This window comes from Lottia gigantea, assembly GCF_000327385.1.
Source record: "Lottia gigantea unplaced genomic scaffold LOTGIsca_52, whole genome shotgun sequence".
Lineage (NCBI taxonomy): Eukaryota > Metazoa > Mollusca > Gastropoda > Lottiidae > Lottia > Lottia gigantea.
The window spans coordinates 1,612,328-1,631,121 of NW_008709781.1; the positions used below are offsets into that span (position 1 = coordinate 1,612,328).

The window sequence follows — 18,794 nt, forward strand, 5'->3', positions numbered from 1 at the left end:
AAAAGTTGTAGTGACATATTACTAATTCATTTAATGGGGACGAAGTCAGTTAATCAAAATATGAAAACTGCTGCCACTGGCAAAGAATAAGACTACGTGATTGTGAATCCATATAGATAGGGGGTTTGGAAATTCTTCCAACTGAGGAAAAAGGTCACGATAAGCCTACATGGTGCCAGTAATAGTTTCTTATGAAGAGATATACTTTGGTGACTTTTAAATATATCTGAAGTTGATATCATTTCTTGGCATTTCTCCTTAATACCATGTTGTTCATCTTAGTTAATACTATGTTTATTTGTTTATTTTCTTCAAACTTGAAAATCAGTTTAAGATTGTTTTTAAAATTTTCTCATGTTAATGTTATATATTTTATATCAATAACTATGTTTAAGAATTTTAATATCCCTGGTAGTGACAAAAAAAGGTGAAATTTTGCTTCTGAAAAGAGCTGAAAGAGTTGAAATTGAACTCCACTGTTTTTTATCATGAATGAAGAAACTGTACTATAAGAGGTGCACAAAATTGAATCATTTCAATATGAAGTGAAGTAAATTAGATGCTGGATCTCTTTACGTGACTTACTAGAAGGAATATTGTCAGAAACACCATTTATTCATAATTCAGTCTCATTTTGACATCATTTATTCTTTATTGAAGGACTGATCATAATGATTATTCAAATTGTGTGCGTCTAATCTTACAATTTGTATTCAGAAGGCAGGCTAGAGAATTGCCAGTAGAGATTAGTGGAGTAATTTCTCTCTATTTGAAGTGAGTTAATGTCAAGTGAGTAACAGATTACTGGGAACATTAGCAATCATTTACATCTCCTTTGATTCAATTTATTTCTATCAATGTTCTCTTGGCTCAATGCTTTATAGTTAACACTTAAATAGATCTGTATTTTGAAATCAGAGATATTGTAGTTTTCTTTTACCAGTCTTACCACATGAAAATAATGTATATGTTTGAAGTGTGTATCAAATTTTGATGAATTTTTGTGTAAAGTTTGTCTCAAGATAACCCATTATTATTCTGACTTACTTGATTTTTGGAATATCTCCATATTTTCATGTTATTTTTTATATTGAAAACAGCAAACTTTAGTTCTGTAACCCGAATTTCAGTAAATGGTTGACGATAGTTGATTTCTGTGAGTTTCTATAGCACAGTCAGTTAGAGCATTATTAGCTCTTTACATGACGTCATTTGCTTGGTTTTGGGTTCCGATCTGGATCGATTTGTGAAGCCGATGACCTTGAATAAGTCATCTTCACTCATAATTCCAGTCAACGTATTGTAAATGGGTGTGGATAATCTGAGAAAGATCAATGCCAAGAGGTTTGGCTAAGGATCAGTAGGTAGAAAGGATCCTTAACTGTGAACCTAAGTTGTTATCCTTGAAAAATATAGTTGTTTGTTTTTGTTTCTTTCATTCTTTCTGTGGATTCACTTTTAAGATATGACAAAGTTTTCTTTTCTTTTGAGTTCAGCTGTACCTTGATCTCATGACATAACTTCGATTAAAACCACCCTCCACCACCAACATTGTGATTATGATCATATCTATAGAGGTATAAAATATATTTGATCTTTTATTGAATGGAGCAGTTCCAATAACGCCTGTTTATCAAGTTATTGTATTAGTTTTTGTTGGAAAATTAAACTTAACTTTCCAGAATATATTCAAGGTTTAACTGTTTGATCTACTTTCATTAAGTTAAAGGAGTCCTGGTGAAACAAAGTAGATTTTGAAGAGATTTTTTTCGTGGTTAAACTACACATCAGTTCAGTGAACACAGATTTGATTACCTGCTGAGTTTTTACCCTGATAATTGAATTTCTAAGTGGAAATTCTGTTCTCTAACTTGTTTAACTGTTAACATTAAGAGTAGAATCCTGTTTTGTGGTATTACTTTCGCTCTGCCTTGTCAAAATTGGGAGTTTGCACTCAAGGGTTACTTACTGCATTTTGAAATATTTATATTATTGTCTTAAAGCACTGTAAAAGTTTAAGTTAAAAGTGTTAGAATTGAAAATGTGATGTTCTAGAAAATATTTAAAATCAGTCTCTTTTTGAAAAAGAAGTTGATAAATCAAAGTTTAGCCATTGTTGTTATGCTATGACAAAGTCTCTTTGTTATCATCAAATATCAAAGGATATTCTGATGCTCACTTTGTCAGCTGATTTATTTCATACAAATATAACTACCTTAAAATGAAATAAATATGAAGGTTTGAATTGTCAAATCTGAGTTCAGTTTTTAAATGGAAAGAAAAAATGGCTTTTCCCTCAGGTTTTAACATTTATCTCTGCAAAACTGCTCTTGATAGTTATAGAATTGAAATTCAATTGTACCATTTTTGTCCCCAACAGCATTTATCAATGTATGACACATTTGAACTGTATTATTCGCAGATATTCTCCCTTCTCAGGCCATAGCAGATAATTTAACAGGAAATTACTTGAAAATGATAATTGGATAATTTTAAGATTTAAATGTAACTACTTAAGGCTTAGACTAGAGGCACTCGTAAAATCAGATTTAGAAACTGTCAATATTCCAAGAAAACTCATTTAGCTTCCAGTGCTAGTGTAACTGTATGGTATCTAAGTTTAATTAAACATGAACTGTGTATTGTTCAAGAAAAAATGTCAGATTGCCCCTTGAGCTAGTAGAACTCCTCAATTCCCATTGATTAAATTCGTGACATAATCTTAGTGAGAGAGAATTTAATGGCTTCATCTGCCCAACAATCTCAATTGATTTCTAATAAAGAGACTTTTTATGATGCGGAAATTGTCTTAAATGTGTGATGTAATGTGACAAGCGTGAGGGATTTTAGAGGTCTTCTTACGCGTGTTTTTATTGGAACTGTCATTTTGTTGTCTTTGATAAAGCTATCAGGTGGATTTGATTCTTTTCAAATATCGGTGTATACCACTTTAGATATCGGTAATCAATACTCAATTGAGATTTCTTGCTACTTATTTTCTAACAGTGTTTTAAAACACGTATTTCTTACAGGTAAGCTTTATTACAAGTTTATTTATTTTATCTTGACAAATTTGATTTCTTTTCAGAGTTTTCTTTGTTTTGAAGCTTTTAAACATTTATTGAGATCATTCTTTCAGATAACAATGATTATTGGCATAGTTTGTGCATACTTTTAGCAAATATTTAGCAGAGTACGGTAAATTTTGTAATCAATTCTGTTGTAACTATGATGTTTCTGCACTTTCGACAATTCCTATAAGATATTTTGTGAAATTAAAATTGTTAACATAATTTTCAGCATAAAGATTTCATCAATAACCTTTTGAAATCAGATATTTGACAATTTAATAGTGAGCAATAATGACAGTAGAAAATGTATAAGATGAATATGAATTTTATGATTACTTTAATATTTCTATCTAATATTTTCTATAGAACCGGCTGTTTTTATACGCCCACATGGAAATGTGGACGTATATTGCCGTAGCCCCTGTCCGTTGGTCCGTCAACATTTCTTGTGAACACAATAGAGACTGCAGTTTTCAACTGATTTTAATAAATGGTGTGATCATTTATATTGATGAGATCTTGGTCAATTTCCAATTTGACGATCTTTCGATGAACGGTTTTTGAGTTATTGCCCTTGACTTAATAAAAACGCATCAAAATTTGTTTGTGAACACAATAGAGAATACAGTTTTCAACTGATTTTAATGAAATTTGGTGTGATCATTTATATTGATGAGATCTTGGACAAGTTCGAATTTCATATTTCAATGAACGGTCTTTGAGTTATTGCCCTTGACTTAGGAAAAATGCTTCAAATTTATTTGTGAACACATAAGAGATTACAGTTTTCAATTGATTTTAATGAAACATGGTGTGATTATGTATATTGATGTGTTATTTTGATGTATTTGGGTTATTGATATTGATTTTTAAAAATTTGGTGGTATTTCTCAGCATAAATAACTGGCAGTAAATATATATATCAATGAATTCAAACTATTAATATTTCTTTAATATGAGAAAATTTGTACTTTTAGTCACTAAAGCCTTTTTATCATTTCTGACAGCTGCCAGTGGGCGTATGTTACCTTGCCTGGCAAGCTATCTTTAATATTTTTCATATTAAATTATTTTGTAAAGATTTTTGTATGAAATGGCATGTAGGGAATGAAGAATTTAAATAATGAGTAAGCTTACTGGTATAATAAAGGCAAAGGTGTTATCAATTATAAGATTTATAACTTTTAGTTTTAATGGATTTGCAAGTACCACAGAGATCTGACTGAAAATTGAAATTGTGCATATTGATGCAATGTGTTCTTGATACACATTAAAAAATTAAAAATCTTTTAAATTCCTTTAACAGAAATGTATGAATAGGTCCTTATAGAGCTAGCAGATGAAATGAACCAAAAGAACAGTTTTCAGTTCCATCTGAACGTAACTTCCTGTAGGCCTTTAAAACTTTATTATTCTTCCATAAAAAAACTGAAAAAATAATAAACAGAGTTTGGGCTAGTTTAATGCATGTTTTAAATGTATTTAGAGGTTGTCATGGTGACGATAATAAAAAAATTTAGTTTTGTGCTAATGGTAATAAAGTGTTGGAAATTCAGCCATATCCCATTAGTTGTGTGTAAGATGATGATTGGTTTCTGTGTGAGATGAGAGTTTTTAGGAGGTGTAGCAGACGGTACGAAGAAATTTATTACTATCTTCTTGTCATCAGTAGTGAAGTAAGACCTGAAATATTCTGCTTCGTTCATTCTAGAAAACTCAGTGTCTGCTGTTTATAGGGAAACTATTGAAACAGTAAAAAAACTGAAATATTCTGCTGTGTTTCTTTCCTTTCATTCTTTAAAACTTAGTGTCTACTGTTGATAAGGAAACTATTAAAACAGTTAAAAATCCTGAAATATTCTGCTGTGTTTCTTTTCTTTCATTCTTTAAAACTTAGTGTCTACTGTTGATAAGGAAACTATTAAAACAGTTAAAAATCCTGAAATATTCTGCTGTGTTTCTTTTCTTTCATTCTTTAAAACTTAGTGTCTACTGTTGATAAGGAAACTATTAAAACAGTTAAAAATCCTGAAATATTCTGCTGTGTTTCTTTTCTTTCATTCTTTAAAACTTAATGTCTACTGTTGATAAGGAAACTATTAAAACAGTTAAAAATCCTGAAATATTCTGCTGTGTTTCTTTTCTTTCATTCTTTATAACTTAGTGTCTACTGTTGATAAGGAAACTATTAAAACAGTTAAAAATCCTGAAATATTCTGCTGTGTTTCTTTTCTTTCATTCTTTAAAACTTAGTGTCTACTGTTGATAAGGAAACTATTAAAACAGTTAAAAATCCTGAAATATTCTGCTGTGTTTCTTTTCTTTCATTCTTTAAAACTTAATGTCTACTGTTGATAAGGAAACTATTAAAACAGTTAAAAATCCTGAAATGTTCTGCTGTGTTTCTTTCCTTTAAGTTTTTAAAACTCAGTGTTTGCTGTTTTTAAAGAAACTATTGAAACAGTTGTATAACATACGGTAAGTGGAAATAAATTCTCTGATTTCAGGTGCGTTGAGGTTTTCTATTGTTTGAATTATGTTGCAGCATTTGTAGTTTCTTGCTTTACTGGATTTATACTATGACTTTCATTGAGATTTAACATTTGTTCTGAATTTGAATTTATGAATTAATGTCTTAAAAAGCTCAAAGAAGCATATATCAATATAAGTTGAATGTGCTGTCTGGTAGGTGTCTTAAGTTTCTGGTTTCTTTCTCTTCAAGACAAGAAAAAATCTCTCCTTAAACTGATAGTTTTACTGATAATTCTCCTAAGAACAAGATTTAAGCTTATAGCTTAGTAAATGTTAAGTTATAAATTGCTAAAAAATGTATATTCAATGCTTGTGGATGGAACATGGTTCTCTATGTTAGCTAAGATTCCCTGTTAAGACAGTAATTTTCCCCTAGAGATGGTAATGTCTGTATCTTTCACTAGGTTCTTTATCACAGCCCTGATTGATGTGACAAGTTAGAAATGAGAAGACTGAAGAGACTATCTGTTTTCAAAGACATTTTGATCTATGATCAAGAACTGTTGTGGTTTTCTTCATTAGAATTTAAGAAAATCTAAACCATTATTTTGATTTTTGTGAAATTTTTACTCTGTTTTTTATATCTAATACAATTTTATTAAATTATACCTTTCCATGGATAAGTTTACAATTGATGAAGCTTTATTGTTACAGTGATAATTTGAAGAAGAATTTGTACTTCTACATTCTACATGCTCTGTAATTTGTAAACACTACTGTCTGCAGATCTACAATTTTCAACAGATTTAAATTGACTTTGGTATGCACAGAATAAATTTTAATCCTTTTATGTAATAAATAAACAGTTTTTTCCCTACTCTCTGTTAAGTAGAAATAAATGTAGTTCTATAGGAATATTCAAGTTTTACCAATTTATTGGTGAAGAATTATGTATTCAACCCAGCGTAAGTTGACTAGTAATCGCTTTTTACAAAGTGGTAACCCTGAAGTATTTGGTAACATCTTTGTGGATGATAATTTCCTACACAATTACAGTAGAGTTAAATCTGTGCTAATATTTGTATATAATTGTATACTGTAACCAGACTGTAAAATTAGGCATACTAATTGCATCATGTAAACAATACAGCTGGCAATCTTCCAAGATGTAAGCCACTGATGAAAGGAACTGGAATAAAACCTAAATTGCAGAATGATGTTTTAGAAGAAAATCAATTGAAACTTATTTATTCAATGTAGAATGGCAAGGTTTGATTTTTTTGATGAAATTAAGTTTATTGAACCTGCAGTTATTGTTTTCATACACGAAACCAACTGAGATATTCTATATTGATATAAAGCTATATTACTCTTTACTTTGATATCAGATTGAAAAAACTGATAAAAACTGTACAAAGAATGTCAAACAACCTAGATTCATGGCCATGGAAACAAATCTTATTTCTAGCCATTGAAACCAGCATATTTCATCCGGTTGTCTGAATTTGTCAACTGTACATGCTATTTTGATGTTATTTTTCATATGAAAAGACATCAAGGTCTTCTTTCTTCAACCCTCAGTTTCTCAATTAAGTAAACAAATTGAAATCAGGTTAACAATTAAACTAAATGTTTCCTGACTATCAGAGGTGATTATTCTGACATTGGCTGAGATAATACTTTTAAATATTTCAATCATGTGACATCAACTGCCACAACTGAGAATACAGCAATTTAGACATGACATATTTATATAAATACAGCCTGTGTTATAACTTGTATCTATTTCGTTAATTGAGCAGATTTTCAAACCAAGAATAGGATCAACAAGGTTTTAATCTGTCAGTTTTAATATCTACTCTTCTATGTATTATTTAGGTTAGAATTAGAAGAGTTAAAGAGATTGTAAAGAGGTTTTTTATGTCTTTCGGGAACACTGATGGCATCGATTTCCACCATTACAATTTTAATTCAGATGTCTGTAGTTTCTGCAAAGCAACTAAAACCAAACGTTTTATGATGTCACGTATAAATATGATATAATAAGATTTTCTGATAGTGACGTATAAAAAGTTGAGTATAATAGAAGATGTCTTGACTGTTGATTGGAAAGGTGCAAATGGATGCTACCCGTGTCTTTGATACATACCGGTATAAAAAAAATTCTTTACAATCTCTTTAAAACGATATCCAGACAAGAAGATTAATGTTTCTATCAAACCAAGGAGGAATGAGGCTATGTAACTCACATTGTTTTGTCATCCCATTATATAAGCTTACACCAAATTACAATCTAGACAAATCAGATACACTCCTTGTCCCAATTTAACTATTCTCCTCCAATTTCATTCTTCAGTATTAATCAGACTGGACTGTAATCAGCGTGGAGATTGTCTGCTGCTGATATTTGGAAATGTCAGTAAAATTACCTTATATTGACCAGAATCTGAATTAACTCTTTGATTTGTTTAAAGCTGTGAATATTGGAAGATGAATAGATAACAAGACTTGAGTTTTCTACTGTCAGTCTGAGTAGTTTCTTGCCCTAGTCTGAGAGAAGATATTTTTCATAGAGTTGTCAGTCATCGGAATAATGATCTATTATTTATAACTAATAGTTAAAATGTCTTTTGAAAAATCTAGACTGTTTAATAAGACATGTAATTGAGATGGAGCCATTTTGACTTCTTTGTCAACTTGATTTGAGCCTGAGTGACATGTAATTTTCAAGATAGTTTAAAACAGTTTAATGAAGATGATCAGAAATATATTGTATCCTTTTCATTTTCAAATTGATATTTGTATCATGTTTGAGGAAAAACATCAATTATCCCAAAGGATACAATTTCATTTTAGATCCCTTCCCAGATAGTTTTCATTTACTAATGGATTGTTATGCAATGCAAATCAAACTTTTAATTGATTATCCTAAAATGAAAATAATGCTAATCAAATTTTTCAATCTAAAGAGATGTCATCGTGGAATATTTCTTATTAAATGTATTTGCAAACTTAATCCTTTAAAATATTAGGTGTTGTTCCTCAAACAAGACTTGAATATAATCTGATAAACATCATAAAATTATAGTAATTTAGAAGTCTTTGAAATGTTGTTCCTCTGGGTCCTGTAAAGTTTCTATGTTTGTTATTGAATGATCAATATAAAGAATATATTTACCACCAGTTATCCACAAATTAGAATTAATGTGAAAATAACTGGAGTGTGTGTCAAACAGAAAGATCAGCTTATTTTCTCCTTATACTCATCAATAATTACTCGAGAAGATGTGGATATTTCAGGGAAAATGTAAACGATTTTTATGTTGGTTCAGTAATCAGGCATTAGTCTTTTAGAAATCATTATTCTTGTGTAAGTCAGCATAAACTATGGTTGTGATTTACGTCTAAAATATTATATCAAAAGATGTTAAATGGTTGTAAAGTTTTTCTAAAAAAATTTATGTATATCAGGTACACTTCATTTTTCTAATTTTTAATTTCCAATTTTTTGCAATTCCACTAAAACTTAGTGTTTGTCACTAATTGCAAAGTCCTTATTTGATATATAAAGTATGTTTTAAAAAAACAGGGACCAAATAGTTTAGAATTAAGTTGTGAAAAATATTTCTAGAGCTTAAAGGCATATCAGAATTCTCTGTAAAGTGTATTAAAATCGCTAACTATGTGAAGAGATCTCTTGTTTATTTAGTTATTAGATTGTTGTTCTTGACTTGGCAAGTAAAATGAGTCTAAATTGCATATTTCCTGTAAAATTATATTAGAATTGAAATTGTTGGGAATATATGAATAATAACCAGCTACTTGCAGCTTTATTGCTTTTTAGGCCATTCTCTTGAGACTTCTATTTTTCTTTTAGCACAGATATTTCTCTCATTTCAGTGACTCAAGTGCTGAAAATATCCGTTGTCAGAAATGTCTACAAAAAGGTCATTGGACATTTGCTTGTACTGGGAAGAGAAAATATGTTCATCGTGAATCAAGATCTACAGAAATGATAAAACGTCAGAAAAAAGAAGAAGAGAAAAAGAAATTGGAGCTCTTGTAAGTTTTGTTTCAGAGATCAAAATGTATAAAAATATTATTTGATGGATCAACAAGTTGCATGTCATGGTCATTGGCAATCAATTTTAATTTTTACTCTTGTCATATATAAACTTTTATCAATTCATCAAATGTCTTATTATAATGAAAAGATGATAGACTATTCCACAGTGCTCAGTATAAATTTTCACTTTAAATTCTTATCAATAGAATTCTTTCTTTATTCACAAGAAGTTTTCAAATTATATTTGTTAAAATTTCTCTTTCTTTAAATCAATTTGTCTGGGTTGATAAGACAGAAACCATTGAATAATGAATAATGATCAGAAATTTGAGATAAATTGGGATTGTTAATTTGCTAGAAATTCAAGGGAAAATGAGTAGGTCCAAGTCATTCTCAAAAGGTGAGATATCTCATGAAAGAATATAAAAGAGGTTTTTACCACTTGTCCAGCTAACAAGGTTCATTCAACATGACCTTCAATATCAAATATTAGACATATGATGTTGAGGAAAATGAGAAGAATTCAGATGAAGTGAAGTGATTAGTAGCCTACTAATTGAATCAAGTCAATGTCTATGAAATGAAGAGTAATAATCTCTACTTATATTCCTGTCACATAGTCTATAGTAATGGACGACTATCTCAAGATATCTAACTTTTTTCCTTTTCAGAGTCAAAACATCCAGTATTCAGGACAAAAAGAAAAAAGCTAAAACGTAAGAAAATTACAATTGTTTTGTTACACCTGAATACAATTTTGTGCTGTTTTAAGCCACAATGTAAAATTCGATTGAGTTTACAAACTGCTATTCAAAGAATCCAATTAAATCATTGAATCGCATGATGCATGAAAAAAGCCCAATGGTATAAGACAAAGTTCATTATAGCTTGACATTGTGAAGATTGGTAAATGAATAAATTAGCAGAACCTGTGAGGACAGGTCATGATTCAAATGGCTTTTACAACTTTAAAATACAACACAATGTGATCCTCAAAGACATACCCTCTATATATAAACTAAATCATCTAGGACTACATGTTTATCTATTCAGTTTAATTAGTTACCTACTTGAACGAATGGCGCATAGACCTATAACTTTCATCAATGCCAGCTCTTTATATTATGTGTAGGGAGCCGCGGTGGCTCAGTGAGTTAGACGTTTGCTCGCTAACCTGAAGGTCCAAGGTTCAATCCAGGCATATGTCGAGATAATACCTTCGGATTTTTCAATCCGGTCTCCCCCTGTCAGTGATGCAGGTACAAGGGGCTGATATGGAAAAAGCGTCTAGTAGGACGTAAAACTCCATTTCATTTTATATTATGTGTAGAAAAATTCTTAACATATTGCAGGTCTGATGGTGAAAGTTCCACCGATACAGATTCTAGTTCCTCTAGTGATAGTGATAGTTCCTCCAGTTCTGGTGATTCTGATAGTGACAGTACATCAACTGATAGTTCTTCTGACAGTTCTTCAGATTCATCATCATCATCATCTTCGTCATCTTCAGAGGAGGAGCAATCGTGATAGAAGATACATTTACTGTGATACAATGGAAATTGGGGGACATCATCTCAGCTTTCAGTCAAACGCAAATTTGCATTTCTTTATTTTGAATGTCATGAATAGGATGTGTATAAGTGAGAATATGCTACAGTATAGTACTTTTCTTAGATTCAACTGAACAAAAGAGTCAACATGCAGGACAAGCAATGTTTTGGTAGAATTTTTTTGTCATCCTACTTCAGTTTATGGCAATGAGCTAGCTATTCCATGTATTCAAAGTATTTGAATTGACCGCCAGACTTCATTTATAAGTAAATTCTGGTTTAAAGAATAATCATGCACAAGCATTGATGATTTCAAATTTCAAATGGAAATTTTACATTTGAAATCACTCAATGGGATATTATTTTTCTAAATAATTTCTTTATCAACTGATAGAGCTCAATTTCTGCTACCTGTAGCATATTTCATCTGCAATTAAGAAATAATCTGACTTATATTCCATTGTTTAAGATTCATAGTGGTAGAAATGAGCTTCATCAGTTGGCAGAGCAGATATTTGATTATATCCCTTTGATTGATGCTTCATCCATTATGAGTTGTTAAAATTATCAAAAATTCTGTTAAAGCCCATGAAAGAGATTGTTTATATTGATATGTAATGATTGTATATAATTTTAACAATTTGATGTATAAAGGCAATTTTATCAGAATCATTTCTTTAAGGTTTTCATGTATAACAGGGTTACCAAGGCTGATGCTATATCTTCTGCTACTAACTGCATGTTGTCCATGGCCTCTTTATTTATCAAGTTCTTAAACACTGTTTTCAATTACTATTTAGTGTTCTCAAAACTAAAGTGGATTGTAGGTGGTCTAGATGATCACAAATAACTCCTCAATTTTACTAACAATACTGTCTACATAATCCTAACTTTGATCATATACCAAGGGAGGAAACTCCATATTAGCTACCAGTATTCATTCACCATGAACAGAAATTTTCAAGGGCCTTTTGATTCAATCAGAACACACTTTGTATGATACATAATTTTATTTACAAGCAAACCATTCAATATCTTGTATAAAAGAATAATTATATATATTTTCCATCCATTCCATTCATTTAGTCTTCTAAATACACAACATACAACAAGGGAAACAGAATGAATTCAGTCTGCAACTTATGATATTCATCTCAAATTACACATAATTATCTATATCCAAATTCCAAGCCCCCTTCCGTCACTCAATTTATCAGAACTGGCTATGTTTTAGTTATTCAGTGATAGTGATAAAATCTCCAGTAAGTAAACTAGGATATGATTAGTCTACCTCATAAAACAAAATATTGTAAAACACTCGCCAAGTGATCTTATCAGTGCTGGATATCGTCAATTATGCCACGATAAGATTAGTATCACGATACGATACATATGATAATTTTTATCTTCAAAGTTTCTATTTAATATTAATTTATAACTTTATAACTGTGATATTTGATGGTGTTGGAACGGTTAGTGAATTTTGCGAACCGGGTTATCGTCGGCAATAACCGTTTGTTATCCAGTTGATCCCGGTTAATTACTAAAGATTATAAAAGGAGTCAAAAACTGCTATTGCGGCGGCAACTCACTGGTAACTAAATTAGAGAAAGTTTAAATGAGTACCCAGGATGCTAGCCCCGCGAATTGTCGGTACAAATCAACATATACCAAACAACCCATTGAAGCGTCTGCTTCAATGTAAGATTACGAGAGGGCCTGACAGAGTTTAGACGGACTGGCACCATTGTCACTCATTGCTACAGTCTCTAACAGCTCAAAGGTTTTTATACCAATTGTGGGGTCAGTGTAACGGAGTGTATCTCATTGAAATATTTAAATTTTATTGAAATACAAGATTTAACGAACCGTGGCACTTGCCGAACGTCTGATAGTGATTACAGTGCTTATTTATTTAACCTAATTAACATAATGGTGCACACGGCGACTGTCGACAAACTAAGACCATCCTGACGCAATTATCCAGAACAAGTAATTAGTTGAACTTAAATCAAAAATGAGGCTTATTAATCTTGACCACAATTCTTGCAACTCTTAGAATTTTGATAATTGATACCCTATCTTGATTTATTAATCACCATTATTTAATCAATAAAGATGTTTATTTATTAAAGAAAACAGCTTAAAGACTCATACAGTGACGAATTTTCTGTCAAAATTGCTCTATATTTACTTCTTATAAAAGTGATAGTTAACCGATTATCTCAAATCAGACCCGGTTACCCGTGAAATAGTTAACCGTTTCAACACTAATATTTGATAATATAGTTGATAGAAGTGGTTAGCGACAATGCGATATGATATGTGTATCGTAGCATGTCATATAGCGATACCGTGATTGACCGATATATCGTGCCAGCACTAGATCTTATTCCTTAGAAATCTTTGACTTTCAGTATCCACACAGTGAGATAGATGATTTCAACACTTAGTAAGCCAAAGATATATTATGTCACTTGTATACAGCACTTTATTTATAATCCCAATTCTTTAGCTGCTTCGGTTTTTTCTTCTTCAGTTCTCGAATCAACTATCTTAAATTTATCAAGGTCAATAGATGATTTACGTTGTATAGGTCCAGTTGGTGGATTATTTTGTAATATATAGGCATCCCTGAAAATAGATAACACAAAATTCTCAATCAGTAATAGTTTAATGAGCATTTCTACCAAGAGTACACAACACATAATGTAATGTAGCCTACTTAACCAATTCCAGTTATTTTACTGAATTGAATGTTTAAAAATAGGAAGTAACAAGTCAATGTCATAAGACAAAAATGGGGCATGGTATTACATGCATTATCATATTCCAAGTATTGGATGTTTCATGTTTGCTGAATTACCCTGCAGATGAATAAAACATGTCAGAATTGTTAATGCTGTACCCTGTACTGTCAGCCTGTAGCAAAGTTTATAACTAAATACATGGTAGTCCTATGTCTAAACTCTGTTATGTTACATTATTCAAGTAGGCCTAAAGAAGGCAAATATTTTTAATCAGTTTTACATGACATACCATGAAATTTTCATTAATTATTATTATGTAAAAGCAGAGAAAGGGTATTCTACCTTGCAAAATTTATCAACACACACGCCAGTACTCCCCAGAAAATATAAATTGGATAATTTCTTGTACGATACATAAACCCTTCTTTGTTTGGACCTTTACGACGACGAGACCTCTCTAGCATACGGGCTTGGTGAGAATTCACCATTCGGAGAAGAGTGGGGTAGACCATCACGGCATCTATCAAAATCTTTGAAGATACCTTTTATAACATATATTTTTCCGAGATATATCTAACGACCTTGGCCTTACCGGAAGACTAATCATTAATCCGAAACCACCTGCGTTCTGTAGGGCCAATGAAGTAACATAGTAAAATATCTTTCAAACGACTCAAAATTGGTAATACGATAAGAAAGTGTATCAATTTCTACCAAATTACATTATGAAATAAAAAGTAAAATGGAAGCCCGTATTTCTCTTTCTACGTCAGAAAACAACCATTCTACTTGTGATCGCCAGGTAGTTGGGTTCGGATTAATAGACATTCTGTAACTTCCGGTAAAGGTTGAGGTCATATCGGAAAATATGTAAAGAAATAAGGTTAATCATTACAACAGAAAATAAAAGTGTGAAATGGCAGGTGGATGGCTGGGTCGGTACAGTAACCCAGACAAGCCTGTGAAACGTACCCCTTTGGAGAGGGTGAAATTGTATGGATTTCCAGTGTTTTTCGTGAGTTGTGCTGCGATTGCAACTGTCTGGTTTTGGCAGTAAGTAGCCGTGATTATCCTTGCCACTTTGGACTAAATCCGGTATAATAACTTCATGTGCCTATTAAGGTGGACTTATGCTTCAAGCAGTTCAGGACAATACTTGCTAAAGTTGTAACCTTTATGATGATTGTGCTCGATCATGAAATATGTTTTTCAAATATTTATAATTGTCATCTTCTAATTAAGCATGTTATATTGTCAGTATATCCTGTTATATTCCATTTATCTTTTAAGCTTTTTTTTTTTCAGACAATTTGTATTCAATGATCCTGTAAGAGTTAAAGAAAGAGAGATTTCACCAAACATATCTCAAGAAACTTTGGACAACTTAAGGAAAATAAACAGTGAATCAAAGTATAAATAAACAACAAGATTTCAATCTGTGTGTAAATATGAATAACATAAAACTCTAGTGGCAAATGACAGTTTAAGTTTATTATTTTAAGAAAATGTAATGATATTACCCTCAGTTCATAGTTTTTTTTGTCAATAAAAAATGCACACAACACAGTGTTATAATATTCCATTTGTATAATCTTGGGAAGATTCAAATCAAGTACAATCCAATTTATTTTGTGGTAGGTGTAAAGGGACATTCTGCATTTTTTGTAGGTCAAAAATGTTTTTTGCTCCAATTTGTACACCAATATCTAGAGAAATGTGCCCTTTAATGTATCTGGAAGTTTTATCTAAAAAAATCCAGCAGTTAGGCTAAATATTAGCCAAAAATATTTAAAAACATTACATAAGGTTTTCGATATCATTTTTGGAATCTGTTAAAAAAAATAATGAACGGATTCAAGTCAAATAAACGACTAATTGTAGAGAAATGTATCTCCTACATATTCTTAAGGTTGCAAAGCCCAGATATATTTGGAAAGATGAATATTTTTGTAGTACAGTCATACCATCATTTTTTTACCACCATTTAAAACTGCATGCTCAGCAAAGGTTCAATGGTCAAGGGGGCCTGTAATGCTAACAAAACAAAAGATTCCCAACACTTTTTTACAATCATAGTTAAGGCAGTTTAATATTATATCTGAAAAAACTCATCTTCGAAGGTACGAACATTCCCCAATTAACAGGGTATATTTTTTCTGACTCTACTTCAACTGACAAATGTCAAAATATCCATCAGAGGCTGGAATAGAGGCTGATGTTTTGGACTATTATAATGGTCAAGTCACTCCACAAATCCAAGGATTTATCCCAAAATTTTTCATGGCAAAAATTAATATTAGATCACCTGACATAGTAAACAATAGTGTGATATAAGCATCAAATGTTTTGCTTAACATCTGATTTACCTGATCTTCGATCTGTTTTAAGCTAAAAAGCTTCTAGATCACCTCGGAATAATAGTTTAGTGCGCATGACGTGGAAAATTTAGTAAAAGTAGGTTTGATAATAATTAATTTACAACATTGTAGACGGATTGAATTTAATGGCCTTGTTCTTCCATGCTATATTCAGGTTCGATTTGAATTGGTTTTAGTTATCAGATGAAGCAACATATTCAGGCAGTGAATTCCAGATGTTTATAGTATGAAAATACTGTTTTCATGTAAATAGTCTACAACTGCAGACTTATTGAAATATTAATATGCTTTTAAAGGCAGCTTAAATTTTGTTCCTATTTGGCCAGACCATTAACTGTCACCTGATAAAGAGAATGCAAAAGTTTTGAATTATAAACTTGTTAAAATGGTCTGGGTCTGAAAAAAATATGGTTAAAGTTAAAGAACCAGGCTTTAATACAATATTGAAATATTTAATACTTCACAGTGATGTCAGTTGTATCTTGTTACTAACAATTGTTACATAATTTAATAAGAATCTAGCGATCATCAACAAAAAGAATCCTGTCCCCACATGATTGACGTACAGATTATTTTACCTGTAAACAAACAAATTTGTTGTTGCTACCTTGAAAGTTTGACCTTTGACATTATGATTGGTATTTGATTTGATTGGCTGATTTTTTAAGAACAGCCAATCGCATTACAGTATCATAAGTAAACGCATGTTAAGAAAATGGCGACTTGCAATAACTGAGTCACTGAACATCATAGTAAAGAAACAGTTCTAATCAGGTAACTTTCTGTCTCTTGTTACCATTGAACTGAAAGTAATTGATCCGTCAGAATACTTTTTACGAAGAAAAATGTAGGTTTGGCATTTTGATTCGTAGTAATTCAACATCGTTCATTTTCTCAGTTTGTCAATTATAGGTGCGTCTAAATAGTGTAGTGTACTCTGTTCGACTGCAATCAAAAGCAAATTGTGTACATCACAATTTTAAGCTGTTATTCAATTTCGGCTATCTGAACTACAATAATTGTTTGATTTTTTACAGTCTTTTCAGAGTTAGAATTTAGAATATTGTGTTTGCAATATAATGCAGCATTCTTTTGACCAATCATACCTTAGTCTCAGAAATGGAATTTTTTTGTCGCTTTTGACAAGCCTTTTGAGATTTGTATATTCTCATAATGAACAAGCCACTAATCTTAAATTTTTTTTTAGATAAAAGCAAAATGGAGCAAGCTTTAGAGCAACATCTACTCCAGGCCACCCAGGCCATGGAGCAACAGGTGGACGCTGAAATTGAAAAAATGTCTAAAATGGATGAAGATGATTTTGATGCTTTGCGTCAGAAGAGAATGGATATGATGAAAAAATCAGCACAACAAAAACAAGAATGGTTAGCCCAGGGTCATGGTGAATATACAGAAATTGCCAATGAAAAAGAGTTCTTTGATGAGTGTAAAAAGAGTAAAAAAGTGGTGTGCCATTTTTTCAGAGACAGTACATTTCGCTGTAAAATAGTAGATAAACATTTATATCTGTTAGCTCCGAAACATTTGGAAACACGATTTTTGAAAATTAATGTAGAAAAGGCGCCGTTTTTAGTAGAGCGTTTAAGAATTAAAGTTTTACCTACTATTTGTGTGGCTAAGAATGGTAAAACTACTGATTATATAGTTGGTTTTAATGATCTTGGCAATAAGGATGATTTTTCAACAGAAATGTTAGAATGGCGTTTAGGTACAGCTGATGCTATTAATTACAGTGGTGACTTGTTACATCCACCATTAGATGACGAGGCTGCAGCCAGTAGAAATAAAAGTGTGCTAGGTTATGGTCGACCTATCCAGAAAAAAACAATAAGAGATGATGGAAACAGTAGTAGTGATGATGATTATTAAATTATGGTTACATAAGTTTGTCACATATTTTCAAAACTATTGTTAAAAACATTTGAGTTAAATTTCGTCAAATCTTGAATCAGAAAAATTATTCTTGTTAGTTCACAGCATAAATTTTTTAAGTTAAATTTCTTTTGATCTGTTATCATGTTCTGTATTTTGTAACTTTCATATTCTGAGTAATCTTGATTCATACCCCACATAAAAATTGTTAAATGAAATTTCAAGCCATATTGGCTGCTTTCATGTCATTCTTTTCACAGAAACTGCATTTTGTTCCTTGTAACAACTTAAGCAGTGGTGTTGAATATAATATAAATATAATGTACACATATTCATATTCTCACTATGTATCATCGCAATGGTGGAATTATTATTTATTAAAATTTATAATATCTGACTTGTTTTTCTCTTTTTTTTTGAAAGATATCTGTTGTGCAGATTTAGACTGTTCCACCCTTTTCTTTAGACTTGATAAGTATTGATATTGTCAACATCACAGGGACCAGTGTCATACAACATTAAGTTTATTGTAGGTAGACAAACGCATCAGATAAGGAACAAAGTAGTATATAATAAATATCTGTAAGACCAATTGAAGAATAAGGCACTTTAAT

General features: G+C 31.2%; 3 protein-coding genes across 3 annotated transcripts; 2 read left to right on the forward strand and 1 right to left on the reverse strand.

Annotated features, from left to right (window-relative positions):
* Positions 1–7,662: 7,662 nt before the first annotated feature.
* Positions 7,663–11,826, forward strand: LOTGIDRAFT_234550 (hypothetical protein; the record flags this gene model as incomplete). Its single annotated transcript, XM_009062653.1, has 4 exons — positions 7,663–7,694; positions 9,444–9,605; positions 10,281–10,325; positions 10,962–11,826. The coding sequence occupies 4 exons, from the start codon at positions 7,663–7,665 to the stop codon at positions 11,134–11,136; spliced, it is 414 nt and encodes a 137-aa protein (XP_009060901.1). The 3' UTR covers positions 11,137–11,826.
* Positions 11,827–12,155: 329 nt separating this feature from the next.
* Positions 12,156–14,496, reverse strand: LOTGIDRAFT_234551 (hypothetical protein). The gene is made up of 2 exons (XM_009062654.1): positions 14,252–14,496; positions 12,156–13,793 (listed from the first exon to the last, which is right to left on the reverse strand). The coding sequence occupies exons 1-2, from the start codon at positions 14,419–14,421 to the stop codon at positions 13,655–13,657; spliced, it is 309 nt and encodes a 102-aa protein (XP_009060902.1). The 5' UTR covers positions 14,422–14,496; the 3' UTR covers positions 12,156–13,654.
* Positions 14,497–17,062: 2,566 nt separating this feature from the next.
* LOTGIDRAFT_193380 (hypothetical protein) lies at positions 17,063–18,576 on the forward strand. The gene is made up of 2 exons (XM_009062655.1): positions 17,063–17,134; positions 17,495–18,576. The coding sequence occupies exon 2, from the start codon at positions 17,506–17,508 to the stop codon at positions 18,175–18,177; it is 672 nt and encodes a 223-aa protein (XP_009060903.1). The 5' UTR covers positions 17,063–17,134; positions 17,495–17,505; the 3' UTR covers positions 18,178–18,576.
* Positions 18,577–18,794: the final 218 nt, after the last annotated feature.